Here is a 17,877-nt window from a genome sequence, read left to right as displayed (position 1 = left end):
GGAGTAATGGCTCTTATGAAGGGGGAATAGTTGGATTAGCGGACTGGCCACATGCACTCAACTCTCGTTAATGGGCTAATATGGATGACCTTCCATCGCGGCGGCAGTAAAAGCAGCATGGGTGTGTGGGAAGGCTGAAGAGGATACAGCAGACCGCAAAGGTCACAGTGGGTCGTCATTATTGTGTCATATGATCAGCTGTAGTGTAGGTCTGCTGAATGACAGGCTGTTGTTATGAGCTGGCTAACCAGCTTGGCCAGCAAAAAGCCAAAGCTCCTCAGGCGAGCTGAGGAGGGGGGGGAGACATAGGGGTCAACTCAAAGGCAGCACGCTGTTCCAAGTGTGCCTTACCAGACAACATTAAAGGTACCACAAGTAACAGTCTCAATTTATACTGATGCCTCTATATGACCTGCATAAGCAAACGTGACCATCAGCAAGACAATGAGCTATTTTTACATAGTTATTATAGTTACACAGCGATGGATGTATCCCTGTTGGATAAGTCATATCATTTAAATAACTTTTCATGTCGAAGTGGTGGGGCTGATTTGAGGAGTTTCACAGACTGAGAGAAGAAACTGCTCAGTAGTCTGGTGGTACGGCACTAAAGCAAAGTTTGTTCATTCCACCATCATGATATTACAGTTATTAATCTTACATAGCCACAAATACATTACCTCACCATCATGGGTCCTGTAAACTGCTGTTTAAAAAGTAAAATAGTGTTGTAAAAAGTACCTAAAAGTCAGTAACTGACACAAATAGTACATGAGTAAAAGTCTTAAAGGAGTACCTGATGTTAAATGTTCTTAAATATCAAAAGTAATTTTCTGACAATGCATGTACTTCACTATCAAAAGTACAAGTAAAAGTAAATTATACATATATTATATTTCTGATATTTAGCAATTTTTAGATTATTGGAATCAGTGTTCATATTATCAGATAAGATATATAAATTTTAAAATGTGCTATTCTGGCTCTTATGCAGCATGTAATCTGCAAAGTAACTTGTGACAAAACTTGTCAAATAAATGTAGTGAAGTAATAAGAAGAAATGATCACGTACAAATACCTCAAACTTGTACGTAAGTACAGTACTTCAGTAAAGTATTTGATCCAATGTACATAAATATTAAAAGTAATTTTCCCGCAATAAATGTATAAAAAGTACACGTAATATATTTACATGAATATATAAACTGAATACTATGAGTTGACCGGTTATCAGATCCCATATTCAGCCTTTTTCTGATTGTAGGATCAGAAAAAGTTTGAATTTGAATTTGAATCCAATCCAAAAAAATTAATTAATTAAAAAATGTGCTACTTTAGCTCTGATGCAGCATGCAATCTGCAAAGTAACTAAAGTTATCAAACAAATCTAGTGGAGTAAAAAGTACAATATTTGTTTACAAAGAAGCGGAGTAGTGGAGTGGAAGTATTAAGTAGCAGAACAGCGAAATACTCAAACACAGTAGTGTAAGTATATAAAAGTCTTACTTAACTACATTACTTGAGTAAATGTAATTAGTTACTTTCCATTACTGAAAAAAAACATATTCTAAATATTTCAAGTCTTTCTTTCACACAACAAATGCACAAGCTAGCCAGACTGAGATCTTTAAGACGCATGGTGGTGGAAACAATACCGCTTTTGTCCAAAGGGGCCGCCAGAAACAATACTCGAAGGTTCCTTGTAGCCGCTTTAACTAATGTATTGTTGTAGATTACTCTGACGCCTTCATGTTGTGGAAACTAAACAGGAGGCAGATGTTAGAAGTCATAATCCTACATAGGAACAACAGTGATGTTACTTAGCAGCTAGTGTGAAAACAGTACACACGTTTGTTTTTGTTTGACACGACTTCTGTTGCCTCACTGAAGACTAGGTCGGAAGAAATGATGGTCGTTTCAAAATAATAGGTTAGTCACCTAAAAACACCCAGAAAGGATAAGTGTTGTTTTGGACCATGTGTGAGTACTTCCTCTCCTGGATTACACGTGTGTCAAGGACCAAACAGTGAAGACACACACCTGTTGGGTGTGCAGCAGCACACACGTGCTGGTAGGATCTTTATGGCAGCTGCAGCAGTGAGAACAAGGGCCTCCACTGTGCCCTCGGAGACATGACTTTACTTGACTTTATTGCCACCAGTGCTTTATGTTCACTCCTCCAAAGTTGCACAATATGGATGGAGATGAGGCACCACGGGTAAGGGCATAAATCACTGCTCTAGTAGCGCACAGGGGGAAAACCTGGCAGCTCGAGTCCCAGTTAAACCGGAGAGCTACTGGAATACTGACACCTGAGTGTGCAGAGGTCATCTGAGGGGCTCTTTTCAAAAATACCATGAATTCCTTACAGAGAAATGACGCGGCCTGAAGTGGATTTGTCATTTTGAAAGCAAAGGGTTAACATGGACACTTTGAAAAAACAGCTCTGAAGTGATTGCTCTTGCCCATCCTTCTTATCTTCATGTTTCCCTCAATCCTTACACACAGCCACTTTAAAACCAAATACAGAGCATTGTGTTCCAGATGGATTCTTGTTATCTGCAGTCAATTTCAAATGGAATCCAATATTTAGAAAAAAAAACAGCCGAAGTAGCTGACGCAGCAACTTTCTCGAGTTTGGAGGTGAACGACTGCAGATGAATCCACTCTATCACTGCGCAGCGCCCAGCTCTACACACTATAATCTACTGCAGCCCATTGATTAGCATTGGGGGTAAGTGGAAAGGAAAGCAAAGTTAGCCAATCCATCACCCAGGGGGCACTGTCAAGATTAAACAGTCTGAGGCGCAGGAGGAATACTGATGGGCATGGGTTAGGACCTCTCGCTCCTTTGAAGTCTTCATTTTTCAATATTGACACAGTGATCTGTGTTTGGAGTCACATGTATTTCAAAAGCTCAAGACAAAGCCGTGCTTTCTCTTTTGTCTGGCTCTTTTTCTTTGCGTGGACGTAAGCTTGGCTGATTTTTATTCAAATGGGTTCGTAAGTAAACTGTTAAACTTTATGCAAGGAGACATTATTCAAAAACTTGAAACAATCCAGCCTGCAGAGCACCTTGGCAGCGATGCGTGTCGAGTGTGCACTTTTTATTCTTTGTTACAAAGCAACAATTTCACAATTTTAGTCGAGCGCAACCTGCCAGGACTGACGGCTGTTTCTGAGACTGATTGAACACAGATTTCATACATAGGAAGAACTCTGCAGCTGTGTTTCACAGGAACACTGACACATTGCATAGCAGAGATGTGAGATGCCCCCATCACTGTTTGAGAAAAGCGTCCTGACAAGTTCTGGCTGGAGTGACAGATACCCTGAGGTAAAGATAAAGCCCTTCAGATTACAAGCTTTGACAGATAAACACACTGTATATTAAAGGAACTTCAAGAGGTTTAGACTGACAGATACATTATTCTGTTACATCCAAGACAAAAAAAAGAGTCAAAATCTTTGGCCAGAAGATGTGTACGTGTGGGTGAGTCCAGTCACTCCTTCAGTTTTCCCTCCAGAAAGCTCTGGATCTTTTGAAAGTTCTCCTCTTGCTGACCCAGAGCCTCCAGCAAGATGCCCATGGGTGACCTCTTCAGTCCGGCTCCCTCGATCTTGTTCTCCAGTTTATTTTTCATGTTGCGCAGGCGAAGTGAAGCGTGTGCAAATATCACTGAAAAGGCAGATGGGAGAGTGACTGTTGGCGTTTGAAATGTTTGGCAAAAACAAACCTATAAACTTTTGTTCGAGTCATACTATAATAACATCAGTCTGTAAGAATCTGAGAGGGTTCGGTCCAAAACATGTTTCATTGATTGTGAGCGAACTCTCTTGCCTAAGGTAAATTGCATTCTACTTCAAATGCACTGATAATTTCACTGTAGAAGGGTATCCATTATTATTTGATCAGTCAATTAAGTAACTAGGATTATCCAGCATTATCTTGTTGAACTTACAAGTCAGAGGTAAAGTGATTGCAGACATAAACACCATGACGCTCCCCAGCAAAGAGATTAAGAGGTAGCTGGCGACCATAACCGCGATCACGAAAGCTGTGGGGTTCTGCCTCTTAAAGTTGTTGATGATAGCTCGGTTCTCTCCAGCCCACACCGACCCCAGGAAGACGGCCGACACCACGGCCATGGCTGTGAACATCCCCAGAGGGTTCAGGAACCTGCAGGGCAGCAACACAAGACACGTGAGAGCAGATGGCTCAGTGAGAATCTCTTCTCTCACAACTGGAGCACAGGCAGCATCGTGTGTGTGTGTGTGTGTGGGTGGTCAGTGGCTCCACCGAGTGGCTGGATGTTGTTTCTACCACAACACGACTTCTTTTAGAGCGACAGACTGTTCCCATAAAAAAGGACAGGAATAGGACCACTGCTAATATAATCTTATGTCAATTTGAATGTATTATTTCTCCATTATTGGATGTATTTTTTAAGAAACAATAGGACTGTTGTGCTATGATAGCTACAAGAAAAACACCTCAGGTTAAAACACTAAAATTTATTAATACATGAGTCAACCAACAATCAATCTGCAACCGTTATAATAATCTTTTAATAGACATTTTTCAGGCAAAAAATTCAAACAATATCTTGTTCTAGCTTCTCAAGCATGAGGATTTGCCGCTTTTCTTTTTATGTGATAGCAGGGATCGACTGATATGTTGTTGTTTTTTTGTTTTGTTTTTCAGGGCTGATACTGATTATTAGTAATCAAGGAGACAACTAATTGATATTTGGAACCAATATACATTTGCCGTAAAGTACATATTTTAGTTTTAAAATTTAGAATAACCCGTGAGGGAATGTAACTACGTACAAGTTACAAGTTAAGTATTGCAATATTTTTGAGGTACTTGTACCTTTTTAATTTTCTGTTACATTATACTTAAACTCCATTACATTCTGGAGGGAAATATTGTAGTATTTACTCAAAATATAAATCAACCATTATGAATAATTACGATGCATTACCATAGATTAACCCAGCAGTAAATTACGTGATTAAGATTAACTCCACTCTTACCTGCAGCAACGTTAAAGTGATGAACAGCATTAATGCATCAGTAATTAAAATGCAGCAATATAATATATTTTATTTTGAAAGGGGGCAATTTAGCATTTTCTGTACTTTTACTTTTGGTGAAAAGTGTTCTGATGAGAATGATTTTACTTAAGTGAGATTTTGAACACATGCACCACCGCCAAAGGTTTTTTAATTCATTCATTCATTCATTTTCTTTATTAGGTTTTAGACTGATGGAGGACATTAAAATGTGAATTTTAACTATTACTATACTTTAATCAAGAAACTGATTGCGTGTTGAAGCCTAAAAGCTTAAAAACTTTCATTTTCAAATCGGTACATCACATCATGACTTCACACCTGCAATAATTCAGCTGTGACACAAAAAAGACAATAAAGTCCACTATGCATAATAGGCAGTATATTTACTGCTGCAATAGCCATTTACATCATATTTTCCTCCTCATCACACCTACTGCTGCTGTGCTCTCCCTGCACACACACCTTTGATAGACAAGCTTTGTGTGACGAATCCAGCTTTGGCATAACTACAGGCCGAGTTCATGACCTCAGTAAGTGTGATCAAGAGCCTGTCTCACACAGCAAGTTCACCTTACTCAGGCTTCTTCTTTTAGGTATGTGGCTTCACACACTAATGATCCTGGATAAATCACAGAGATAAGGATAAAGAGAGCAAGGCTTGATGAAGGTGTGTGTGATCAAAGTGTAGCACGAATAAAGCAATTACAGCGTGCAGATATTCTCCCCTTTTAATGTAAAAGACTAACTACTGCCTGAAACTAGGACACGATGTTCCTTCTATATATTTGGCATTTCATTGTTGAATTTATTCAAAAGTTTCTATTCAAAAGTTGCTTCAAGTTACCTGAAAGGTACTGGATTTCCGAGGCAGTGACTGATATTTGAGAGTGTATAAAATGTGATAACAATATATCCACCAAGGTTTATTTTACTTCATTATCACATAACACAAACAAACATTTTTTGATAAGGATGCCCTAATTTCTTACAGTGATCAAGATGCCCTGAGCTTGACACTTGAGAATTGAAAAGTGAACTCGCTACAGCCATCTGGTGGACAAACTACGCAATGACAACACAGTTTCTAAATTATCTCAAAAACATCTTGTTTTCGTCTAATTTCTTGTTGCTTATCTGACATTTGGTTAAATCAATATATCAGCGATAAGCTAAAACCAGCCAATATATTCCTCAGGCAGTACCTCATTATTTTCAGCTGTGAGGTCAATTTATTATAGACACTAAATAAAACTAACTACCTGATATATTCTACACCCAGAGTAGGACACTGTCTCAATTTCCAATACAATACAGTGTCATGCAACGCAAAATCTTTCTACTGATTCCTCCTGCAGCATTAGTTACCTTGGTCACTGGACTAATGAACACTCGTGATGTCTTGCTAAGGAAAGGGACATCATCACTTGCACTGTGTAATGGTGAGCGTGTTGAATTATTGACATTCTTGGGTGGGTTTGAAACCTCTCTTAACCCGCTGCATTACAGTGTCTCACATCCTCAAATATGTCACTGTGACAACTGTCACCTCTTTATAGAATGTCTCACCTCACACCTCCTACTGCTCCACCTCATGGCTGCATTTCCAACTGTCTTCTTCCTCCATTTTTAAGACAAACACCCAGTGACCAACCTGGCTTGACCCTTTACATGTGACATATTGATTATAGGGTCAAAAGGTTTGTTCCTCTGCATATCACGCACACACAAGGTGAATGTGCCAACACAGCACAAACAGCTTCTCCTTCATCTTGAGACTATAATAATCAAAAGACCCTCAGGTGAGAGCTGCACTCAGTGCTGGCAGTTATGTTGAATGGTGTGAAACCATGAAGACTGTGAAGAACAACTGTAGACGGATTCGGCATGGGACAACGTGCAATTTCCATGTCCCTATTAGCCTGTCCAACATTATTGCAATTCATAATATTATCCCAATAATCATCAAAATATTCTTAGACCTTTAAAATAAAAACTAAAATTGCACTAAAACATGCTGGAATCAGTCACTCCAACCTTACATTTTGTTAGGAAACAATTATTGTTATTCATCACAGATAGGACACACATCTGTTTTTGTTTTTGTGGGGCATACAATCTGAAAGTCATGCCTTCAGCCATGGTGACAGGCTTAGGCAATTCAAAGCAAGTCATGAAACCAATATAGGACTGTGTGTCAGCGAGCTACACAGCTTTTTAGAGTCATTCATGTGAGGATATTCAAGATTATCTTGATTCACGATCGTCCCCATAATTAAAAATTCACCCTAATCAACTTATCGTGAGTGTCTCTTATCGCCATCACTGGTAAAAATCTTTTATCGTCCCATCCCTAATGAGGAGACCCAGAGTCATCAGGAGTTCAGTGAATGTGCTTTGATCACTACACAGTACAGTGGCATCTGCAGTCTTTTAGACCAGTTAGAGACTATACAGAAACACTGTAACAGATTGGTGAACTTAAGATGATGTATTTGGGTGTTTCAGTATAGTGTGTGTGTGTGTGTGTGTGTGTGTGTGTGTGTGTGTGTATGTGTGCGTGTGTGTGTGTGTGTGTGTGTGTGTGTGTGTGTGTGTGTGTGTGTGTGTGTGTGTGTGTATGTGTGTGTGTGTGTGTGTGTGTGTGGACTCATGAATACATACTATTACAAAACCAGCTTCCTCACACACACTTACATGCCCTGAACACTTTTGGCAATGCAAATGAGGTCCATGCAAAAGAAATTGCATGGTTGAACTGTTTTGAAACTGGGTAAAAATAACAAAGGGGTTTTTTTTTTTACACAACAAGCAACCTGATTGTGTCAACCTTGTTGGTTTGAGGTCATGAGTCAGGGTTGACTGAAATGATCAAACATCGGATTATCTCCTTAATCAGGGGTACAGGGACAGCTGATTGACCTGTTGTTTTCTCACAACTGTGCTATCTGCGGCACAACAGCTGACTAGACACAGGGCTTATGAGGCCTTCATGACCATAGCAACAATATGTCATCATACAGCTCAGTGGACGGACCATGACGGGGCATCACTATTTTTAGGAAGCTGGACTTCGGCTGGAACAAAAGCCAAGATATTTTCCTAGATGACAGGTTTAATCTCTTGCTCGGGTCTCACTGAATCTACCTTGTATGGAGCGATCAGACTGGTTCAGAGAGCTGTCTGCAGTAGTCCAGGTCTGTGCTTGTTCTTCAGGGGAATGGAAATCTTGATTTTGGGTTATGTACAGTGTGAGTAAGGGCCCTCACACTGGTTACACACTCCTCTTTCACTTCTCCAATTCAGCTTCTGCCCAGCAGATGAGTACATCATGGGGGCGTCATGCCATCATATTCTGCATATTTATAGCCAATGAAAAAGTCAGTTGTATATTCCTGTACAAACTGTGAGTTCACACTGAGAGCATACAGTAACGGTGCATGTCAGCACACAACCTCTCCATTCATTCTTATGGGACTCCTTCCAACTCTGAGTCAACATCCTGTTTGTACCCTCATTTTAAATCCTTTAAAGTACGCTACACCCCAGTTTACACCAACATGGTAACATTACAGAAACAAAATACACGAGATAGGGTGACGAACAACTGTAAAAGAGAATTTCGTGACCAAATAAACACTAAACAGCTGCTATATTGATGACATGTCATGCAGCGTTAACTTACCCGACGATGAGGAAAACAGCGACGGCCAAAGCCAAATAGTTCGTCTGATAATACAGCAGGTTGCTGATAACTCTGTTGTTCCATTTCGCCAAATCTTTCGTGTCTGGTTTCGCGAACCTCTCCGAACCAGGGAAGAAGTCGTCCCACGGTCTGAGCGGCGTCAGCTCCACTTTAGCCATTACCTCCTGAACCGTTTACTAATCTGACAGCGGTCCACCACAAACACCAGAGAAGTCGCTTTGAGCTACGAGCTAAAGTCTCGCGAGAGGCCACTGGCTGCACGCGCCGTTAAAACCCCGCCCAGTGAGCCTGACGCAACCTCCCGCTATTGGTCAGCAACCGCACGTTAGCGGAACACTTCCTACAGAGCTCCATCATATCAGAGCAGAGAGGGATATCATGAAGAGTTAGCTGCGTTGTATGTTCGTAATATCTTCTTCTGAAGCTGCAGGTCAGTCCTGTGTGTTATATCTGGTGCGTTTACCACAATGTGTCGGTGTTGCGCATGTGCTGACCGCGTGTGAAGCGTGTGAACAGTGCACGCGGACCGCTAAAGGTCGCAAGCATGACTTCAGTGACATGTTGCTAGCTTGTTAAAAGCTGTCAGAGACACAAACAGAAGCACATGACGACTTTTTTTTTTGTTTGCACAGATGTGGAGCAGATTATTGAGTCCTCGTGTGATTGGTAGAACAGGTTTGTGTTGGAGGAGTCTCTTCACCATGCAGCTGAAGACCAGTGAATTCCAGGCTCTGTTCAATGATGGACTGAATGGACTAGCAGGTGAGTTGTCAGGTGTGGTTACCCGGTCAGTGAAGGTAGTTAGCAACAGTCTGTTTGAAAATGAATCAGTACTTCTAACTCTAAAAGCTTGACAAAAATGCTCTAAGAGCAAAAAAAATGAATAAACCTCAGGAAGAGCAACAGAGAAGGAATGGATACACATGCAGTAGATGTTGTCAGTACAGAATAGACCAAAGTGACATTACAGTATAGAGAAACGGTAAGACAGCAGCACTGACATGTGTACTTTTTATCTGTCTCACTCAGTACAAAGTTTGGGCAACGTTCTTTCAATGGAACTGATTTAAGGGATCACAAAGTTGGAGAGTATGATGTCTGATGACATGCCATTATCTGATTTTAGTAACTAGTAAATATCAACTAGTATCTGCCCCAAAACCCAGAATCAGTCAGGACCTACGAGATCCAAAATTCAGAATCTACAGGCATGTCCTAAAGGCTGTTTACTGTTCAGAAAAGAGAATTTCTCATGAAAAGATTTTTTTGTTTCATAGTCGACACTCTACCATTTTGCTGTTTTAAATTCTGAAACAGCCAGGGACATAAAGGCATTCTCCAGCTTTTTAGTATTGCACTTCAATAAATTTTGGGTACTGGGCCTGGGGCAGATTAAATATGATTAGTCAAACTGATGCAGCAGAGGAAAACATAATCTTTTGTTCCTATTATGGGTAAAGGGTCACAGAAAAGTTCTGATTTCCCATAATGCAATACTTTTGTTAGACTCTCTTTGTCTGGTAAATACATGTCTTATATACTCTGTACCTCCAGTTTAGAAAGTCAGTTTTATTAATCATGTGATGAATTGGTGGAATGCCCCTTTAATATTCCCTGGACGACACTTGTTAGCCTAAAACACATTTCCAAGCTGCTCTGGCTGCAGAAATGATCCCATTGTTTAGGATTAAAATCAATAAGCGGAGTCAAAAAGACAAGTTGCCTAATAGGCAAAGTGAATACTGCAGTCAGGACGTAAATGAAAAAAATAATTAAAATGTGTTTGTATTGATTCAAGACAATGGGATTCATTATGTTGGAAAGTTCCTTCTCTGGCTCTGCCCCTCCACCTTTAACTCAACCAGTGAGACTGTCTCTGCCTCTAGACTCACTCACTCTGAAAAGTAACCTAACTTGTGTGTGTGTGTGTGTGTGTGTGTGTGTGTGTGTGTGTGTGTGTGTGTGTGTGTGTGTGTGTGTGTGTGTGTGTGTGTGTTTTCCAGAGGTGTTTGTGAAGCACCAGCATGAGCTGAGGATAGCAGGAGGTGCTGTACGTGACCTGCTGTCTGGGAAGCAGCCTGAAGATGTAGACTTTGCCACCACAGCCACTCCAGAGGAGATGAAGTGCATGTTCCAAAAAGCCGGGATCAGGATGATCAACAATAAAGGAGAGAAGCATGGGACCATTACAGCAAGAGTAAGAGGCTGAAGATGTAGCTTTCACTTTTTAAATGAATGTCTGGAAAGCTGGTTTGAAGACCACTTAAACTGTCTGCCAGGTACTTTAGCAGAAGATTAGCTAAACCAGGCAAAGAAAAAGTAGATATTTTCTTGGGGTTCCATGGCTACACATCTACAGATTCAGAGTAAATGTGTGATATTCAAACACATACACTTCAGAGTGTATGTGTACAGAACGACAGTAGCAGAGATACAAAGATTATTGTAATTATTGTGTTTGTTCTTCGACCAGTCCGTTGCATCATGCAAGGCTATACTACATTTTCCATTTTCTTCTTCCACGTGCATTTAATGTGATTGATCTAATAAGTGCGTTAATGGATCAGCCATCCTGATGGATTGTGGGAGAAAACTCCACAGCCCGATAGCGGGAAACTCCACTTCTGATTGATTTTGTTTATTCCTGGAATATGTAAATAAGCTGCATCTAATGAGTTGAGGGTTTTTGTCCATACGGTAGGACAGATGCTACAATGCTCTAATGGCATAAGGTAGACATAACTATATTTTTCTGAATGCCATCTGAAATCCTCACACCCATAAGTTAGACCAGATAGAGAGGGGCATTGTACATGTCAGTCTTTGCTGTGCCCACTGTGATCTTTGTTCTGTTTATTGGTCTTCTGTCACAGCTACACAATGAGAACTTTGAGGTGACCACGTTGCGAGTGGATGTTCAGACTGATGGACGTCATGCGGAGGTGGAATTCACCACTGACTGGCAGAAAGATGCTGAGCGGAGAGACCTCACCATCAACTCCATGTTTTTAGGTATGAGCATGTTTGTCCTCCACTAAATTAAATGTACTGTCTCATCTCTGTGTTTGCTTATGTTGTGGAGATGCTCAGCATATGGTGTCAGTTCTGGTGCATTCATGGGACATTGTCACTTACTATATTACATTTATTACATTTAACCATGTGTTGTTGACTTTATCCTCTCACAGGACTTGATGGCACGTTATATGACTACTTTAAAGGATATGAGGACCTGCAGAACCGTAAAGTTCGGTTTGTTGGCAGTGCTGAGCAAAGAATCCAAGAGGACTACCTGAGAATACTGCGCTATTTCAGGTGGCCACATTTTTTTTTTACTTAGAGAAATACTTTCTATGCAAAACAAGCGTGAAAGAAGAAAATAATTGATTTATGTTTGTTTGACATGAAAGTGTTTTACCTTTTAATTTCTACCCAGGTTCTATGGCAGAGTGGCTTTGAAGCCGGATGACCATGAGCCTGAGACACTGACCGCTATCAGGGAAAACGGCCGAGGGCTGGCAGCCATATCAGGAGAACGAATTTGGGTGGAATTAAAAAAGATGGTTGCTGGGAGCCATGCTGCTCATCTGCTGGAGCTGATGTACAGTATGGAGCTGGCCCAGTACATAGGTGAGAGAGGAGGCAGGGAGGACATCATTTCTTTCATAGAAATCAAACTCATGCTTATGGTACAAACTTAAATATACCAGAATATTCAGCTTCAGAAATTTTGACAATAGTCTTTGTCAAAGATACGTTTGTCTTTTTCATGTGTAACAGTAAGTATCTTTCCACCACCACTTGATGGTAGTTGAGACGTTACTTACATTCATGTTGTGACTTCCATTAGATGGAGAGTAGTGGGAAAAGGAGATGACTGTATCTAATACAGTGTCGATAAAAATAGTGTCGGGAGGTCTTGGAAAACAGGAAAAAGTGTGTTTCAAAAACCAGAGGAAATGCAGACACTCAAACTGTAATATGTATCAAACGAAGAAGAATTTATTAAAAAGCCTTTACTATACTGGCTAAATGACCAAAGCAGTCATTATAGAAGCCAACATGTTTTAACAAAACTATATAGTCAGCCAATAGGAGCAATCACATGACCCAGATAATACTGTCACTATTGTCTTATCTGATTGTTAATCCCAATCTTAAAGGAGGTATTGTGCCCCCATATATTTTATTATTGTATTATTCCCATAATGTAACTCAACAGCATCTCCAATAAATGACTATTTCTTTCAAACCCCTCATCTCCAGTTTGTAATGGAGGCTTTAAAAGCTCTCCTGCCCAAGCTGAGATGACCCTGATGACATCATAATGAAGTTATCAATGCTGTTTCTTCTCAGACCATACAAAGCACCCTTTAAACATATTAGACATTATACAGCTGTTTTCCTCGTGACAAGTAAAAAGTAAACTGAACTTATTGTGTAAAATCTTTGGAGTGCCCCTTTAATGACTTACTAGATTGGTGGATGGGAAAACCTTTCATACTTACATATCACTTAATTTACTTAAATTGCTGAATATCATGTGAGCACAAATTATACGTTGAATAGCCTACAGAATCTTTTGTCAAAGTTAACAGTGACTAATGGCTGAGGGCTCAATTGTCAGCATTAGGTTTTTTTCCTGCCTCTGCCTGAACTAACTGTTACAAGTGTAATATTATATTTTGCCCTCTGTAACCCACTTTAGGAAAAAGTTCCACTTGTTAGAACTTCAACTCTTTTCTGTCATGAGAGAACATCTACCCTGCTATTAAGTCATTGTCTGTGAAGGGCAGGCACCATTAAAAGGATCAATGATGTCAAAGCTCAACAGTTCTCCAGAGTCTGATCGTTTGGAGCCGATTCTAAATGGGGACATATTTAAATTCCATCCGTGAGATGAAGTGGCCTTACTGACTCTTTACTTCTGCTGCACAGTGAACTCTGGTATTCGTCACCACCAGACAGAGATGATTTATAGCCTCTTGGTATATTTAGTAACTGCAGAAGACTTCTACCAAGATATCAATACTTCAGGCACGTTATCAGCATATTCTCAGTGAAACGGATTATAATCGTAACAGATATTAGTATGATGTTTTTTATTGTCTTGCTCAGTTTGTGTAGCTGTTGTTAAAGCCACTTCTGCTGCCTCTGCTCCTCCTCAGGTTTGCCTCCAGATGGCAATGTTGAGGAAATGAAGCAAGTGTGGCAGAATGCCAAAGACCACTCTCCCAAACCCATGACCATCCTGGCAGCTCTCTTCCAAAGCCCAGGGGAGGTTGAAAAGATGGACATCCGGCTGAAGGTGTCCAGAGAGGAGAAGACTCTGGCTCTGTTCCTGGTCAAATACAGACGGGAGCTCTGTAAGAGCCAAGACGAGCCTGACAGCCTCAAACCCTTCACTGACTTTATCATTGACGTAAGTTTTAGCATCCTTCAGACAGTCTGTAGAAACAATCGGATGTCAATTATTCATGTGTTTTATAACAAAAAGGGCAGGAGAGATTTACGGTATAGTCTGGCACTGTGCAGAACAATGTGATCATTAATTGCAGCCATGAGTGGTCAGAGTGTGCATGCATGCTATGTTCTAGACTGGCAGCATTACTCAACAGCATGTATTGTGTTGTGTGCCAGTGAATGTAGCCAGTAATGTCTTAAGATGGCCTAATTAGCATATATTGAAGCTTATTTGAATGGATGACCAGCTGCACTACAGTGAGATATCCACCCTAAATCACTTTAACAGTTTAAAAACTGTCTACAAGCATCAACTGTTAAGTAGCTGCCAGATGGAGTTCAGTCATAAGACGTGCTTTGAAGTAGCGCTGAAATGATCAGGCAAATTATAGATTAGTTGAACAACAGGAGATTAATCTGCAAATATTCCAATCATAGATAAATCACTTGTCAAACCGTCACTGGTTTGAGCTCAAATGTGAATAAGTGCTTGTTTTCTTAGTCTTCTATGATCTTAAACTAAATACAACCTGTTTTGGATTGTGGGCCAGAGAAAACTAGCAATTTGCTGATGTCGTCTTGTGCTCCGGGAAAGTGTGATTAGCATCTCCACAGAGAACAAACAAAACAATTGATTTTGTTAAGTAACATAATCGGTAGATTAACCAGCCGTGAAAATAATTATAGTTACAGCTAGGGATGTCCCGATCCCGATGGCGGGATCGGGATCGGGATCGGGGCCGATATGGGCATTTTTTTCACTGATCGGGATCGGCAATTTTGAACGTGGACCCAAGCCCGATTATTTTTACGTCAGCTGTCGTCAACGGAGCACAATTTGTGGCAGAATGCAGTCGTGCTCGTAACGTTAGTCTGGAGAACCTGTGGATAAAATGTCTGCAGTGTGGAAATATTTCAAATTAGAAAGCGAAAGCAGTCCAACGGCAACACGTAACATCTGCAATACGACCGTTTCACGAGCTGGTAACAAAAGAGCTGCATTTAATACTACAAATTTGATACGGCATGTAAACAAAAACATGAGTTCACTCAAGCAATACAGGCAAAGGCACCGAAGCAACAAACACTCGTGGATACTTTCAAAAGGAAAGAGAAATATCCTCGAGTCAGCGACATGGCCACAAATATTACAGAGAAGGTCACTGAATTCATCGCTCTGGATAACCAGCCCACCTCTGTGGTAGAGGATCAGGGTTTAGTTACTGACTTTGTTTACTTGGTTGTTTTTGTTAAAAACAAAAAAACTAATGAAAACCAATGTTGCAATAGGATATGCAGAATAAGAAAGAGCCATATGAAAGTATTTACTTTGTTTCAACAAAATAAAAAAAGGCAGATACTAAATATTAAATGACTCAGATCGGGATCGGGGTAAAAAAACCTGATCGGGACATCCCTAGTTACAGCCCTACTTTGTATTCAAGAGTCGCACCCCTTTAAACCCGCTTTCTTGGTCCTGCTGAACCGAGATCCGCCTGCACTCTCCATCACCCACATCTGCATGCAACATGTTCCCACCCATACTAATAGGGTTTTAGCTGAAAGGCATTCTAGGAAATGTTTGCAATCATTAACTAGGACTGAATACTGCAAAATGGATCTAGTGGGTAAATTCCTGGATTCGTTAAAGTCTGAGTCTACCAAATCTCGTATCTGAAGAGTTAAGTATTTAATGTGTTTGCCAAAACTTTATTCTAACATTAACTTTTAAGTTTAATTTCTTAGTTTGGTGGATGGTGTCTCTGTCACAGCCACTCGGGCCCCCTATCACTTGTTTCTGCACTATGTAACTTCAGTGAGAGGGTAGGATCACAGTGTTACATACATGTTTACTTTCAGATACATGTTTTCAACACATAACATTGTTATGACATAATGAATTTTGTTTGTAGTTAGCACCTACATTACGTCTGACAAACTGTTACAGACCTGGGGTTTGTATTACGACAGTGATGTTGCACTGTGGGGGGCGCCAAATCGCACAAAACGCCAGATTCTACCTAACGTTGCTTTAACTTTTCTACGAGATAAATAACATAAATATCTTTAAGTTCATAAAGGGATTCTCAATTATTCAGATGCGATGAGCTCATTCAACACTGGATTTAGCTTCAGTAAGAACCTATTGAACTTGAACCTGAACTCTATCACCAATAGAAGCAGAAATAGAGTTGGCAGGATGAGATAGTACAGACAAAATGAAGGAAAATGACTCATCACTACAGAACATATGGATGCTTTTATACCTTGAAACGTTTTTTTTCGCTCTGCTTTTTATTATTGGTGACGTTGTCCTGCATGTCTGCACAATGTGCATGAACACACGGGACTCGTTTCTGTATTCGTTTGTTTCTCTACGCTCTTCTTACTGGTTTGAAGTGGGCCGAGTCCAGTATCAGAAAAGAAAATGATCTCTATAAAGGAATATTTTAATCAAAACGTAATGAGAGTTGTGTGCTTGTCTGCTCGTCACCGCTCGCAGTTCTGATGAAGCAGATCAGCTGAGTGTTTAAATATTTAACTATGAATAAAGAGGGTTTTTTTTTCTTTACTTGGTTGTTGCTTATTTAGTCATAAATATTTAATGTTATAGGGTACTTAAAATCTGAAACCAAGTTTTCAGAGGCTTTAACTAACACACATGCTGTGTCCTTACAGAGTCGGGAGCTGGATGCACAAAGTAAAGTATGTGAGCTGCTGAAGTATCAGGGTGAGGAGAAGCTGCTAAAAGAGCTCTGCAGATGGTCCATCCCTCGCTTCCCTGTCAGCGGTCACGATCTGAGAAGGATGGGCATCACATCAGGCAAAGAGATAGGTGCCACCTTACAGAAGCTGCGCGACATCTGGAAGAAGAGTCGCTATCAGATGGACAAAGATGAGCTCCTCAGTTATGTAAAGCCTTGACAAGCAGAGCAGAGCCCAGGTGTTTTTGTGCGTCAGACAATAATAACGTGGACACCTCACTCTGTAATTGTGCTGCTCATGTTATTAATTGAGCCGGCTAATGCATATTGCTGAGAAAGGACACTACAAGAGCTGAGATATTCATTAATGCAAGTTCCTTCTTAATTACCCCAGGGCCACTTCTGTTCACCTGCTTCACCATGTGAATGTAAGGAGATGATACACTAGAGGCTGTCAGCATCACAGCTGCTACCATATGAGAAAATGTGGACTGGATAACTGCAGCAGATTTCACCATATGTGTTATTACAGAGCTCATGTCTTTATGTAAATTCTTTGGTTAAATCATTGGTTAAAAACAATTTTACACATTAAAGTGTGTTCACAGCTCTCGGGGAGTACTACTACTGGTGTGTAAAAAAGAAAAGCAGTAGGACTCCTTTTGTGGCTCCAGAGAAAGCTGCATGTAATCTTATAAACTGTCTCCAGTGATGTCACTCAGTGGCTAAGTTGCATTGTGGGTAATGTAGGCAACAGGTTTTAAGAGGGAAAAAGAATATGTTGAAGTTGATCTCTGGTTCTGCTGTATCAAATTTGATCATTTGTTTTAAACTGTCCTGAATGATTCCAGCAGTGTTATAGGAGTGCAATGCTGGAGCAAAACCATACCGGAGCCCTAACGCAACTCACATGCATCTAGTGGA

General features: G+C 40.4%; 2 protein-coding genes across 2 annotated transcripts; one reads left to right on the top strand and one right to left on the bottom strand.

Moving 5' to 3' along the window:
* Positions 1-3,060: 3,060 nt before the first annotated feature.
* On the bottom strand, positions 3,061-9,042 carry arl6ip5a (ADP-ribosylation factor-like 6 interacting protein 5a). The gene is made up of 3 exons (XM_073468466.1): positions 8,765-9,042; positions 3,963-4,180; positions 3,061-3,679 (listed from the first exon to the last, which is right to left on the bottom strand). The coding sequence occupies exons 1-3, from the start codon at positions 8,941-8,943 to the stop codon at positions 3,504-3,506; spliced, it is 573 nt and encodes a 190-aa protein (XP_073324567.1). The 5' UTR covers positions 8,944-9,042; the 3' UTR covers positions 3,061-3,503.
* An 86-nt stretch (positions 9,043-9,128) lies between these two features.
* trnt1 (tRNA nucleotidyl transferase, CCA-adding, 1) lies at positions 9,129-17,262 on the top strand. Its single transcript, XM_073468377.1, has 8 exons — positions 9,129-9,215; positions 9,418-9,547; positions 10,789-10,982; positions 11,659-11,797; positions 11,974-12,100; positions 12,222-12,415; positions 13,954-14,207; positions 16,928-17,262. Exons 2-8 carry the CDS (start codon positions 9,418-9,420, stop codon positions 17,171-17,173), a joined length of 1,284 nt encoding a protein of 427 aa, XP_073324478.1. The 5' UTR covers positions 9,129-9,215; the 3' UTR covers positions 17,174-17,262.
* Positions 17,263-17,877: the final 615 nt, after the last annotated feature.

Source organism: Pagrus major, chromosome 6, assembly GCF_040436345.1.
Source record: "Pagrus major chromosome 6, Pma_NU_1.0".
Taxonomy (NCBI): domain Eukaryota; kingdom Metazoa; phylum Chordata; class Actinopteri; order Spariformes; family Sparidae; genus Pagrus; species Pagrus major.
This window is presented reverse-complemented; position numbering and strand designations above follow the sequence as displayed.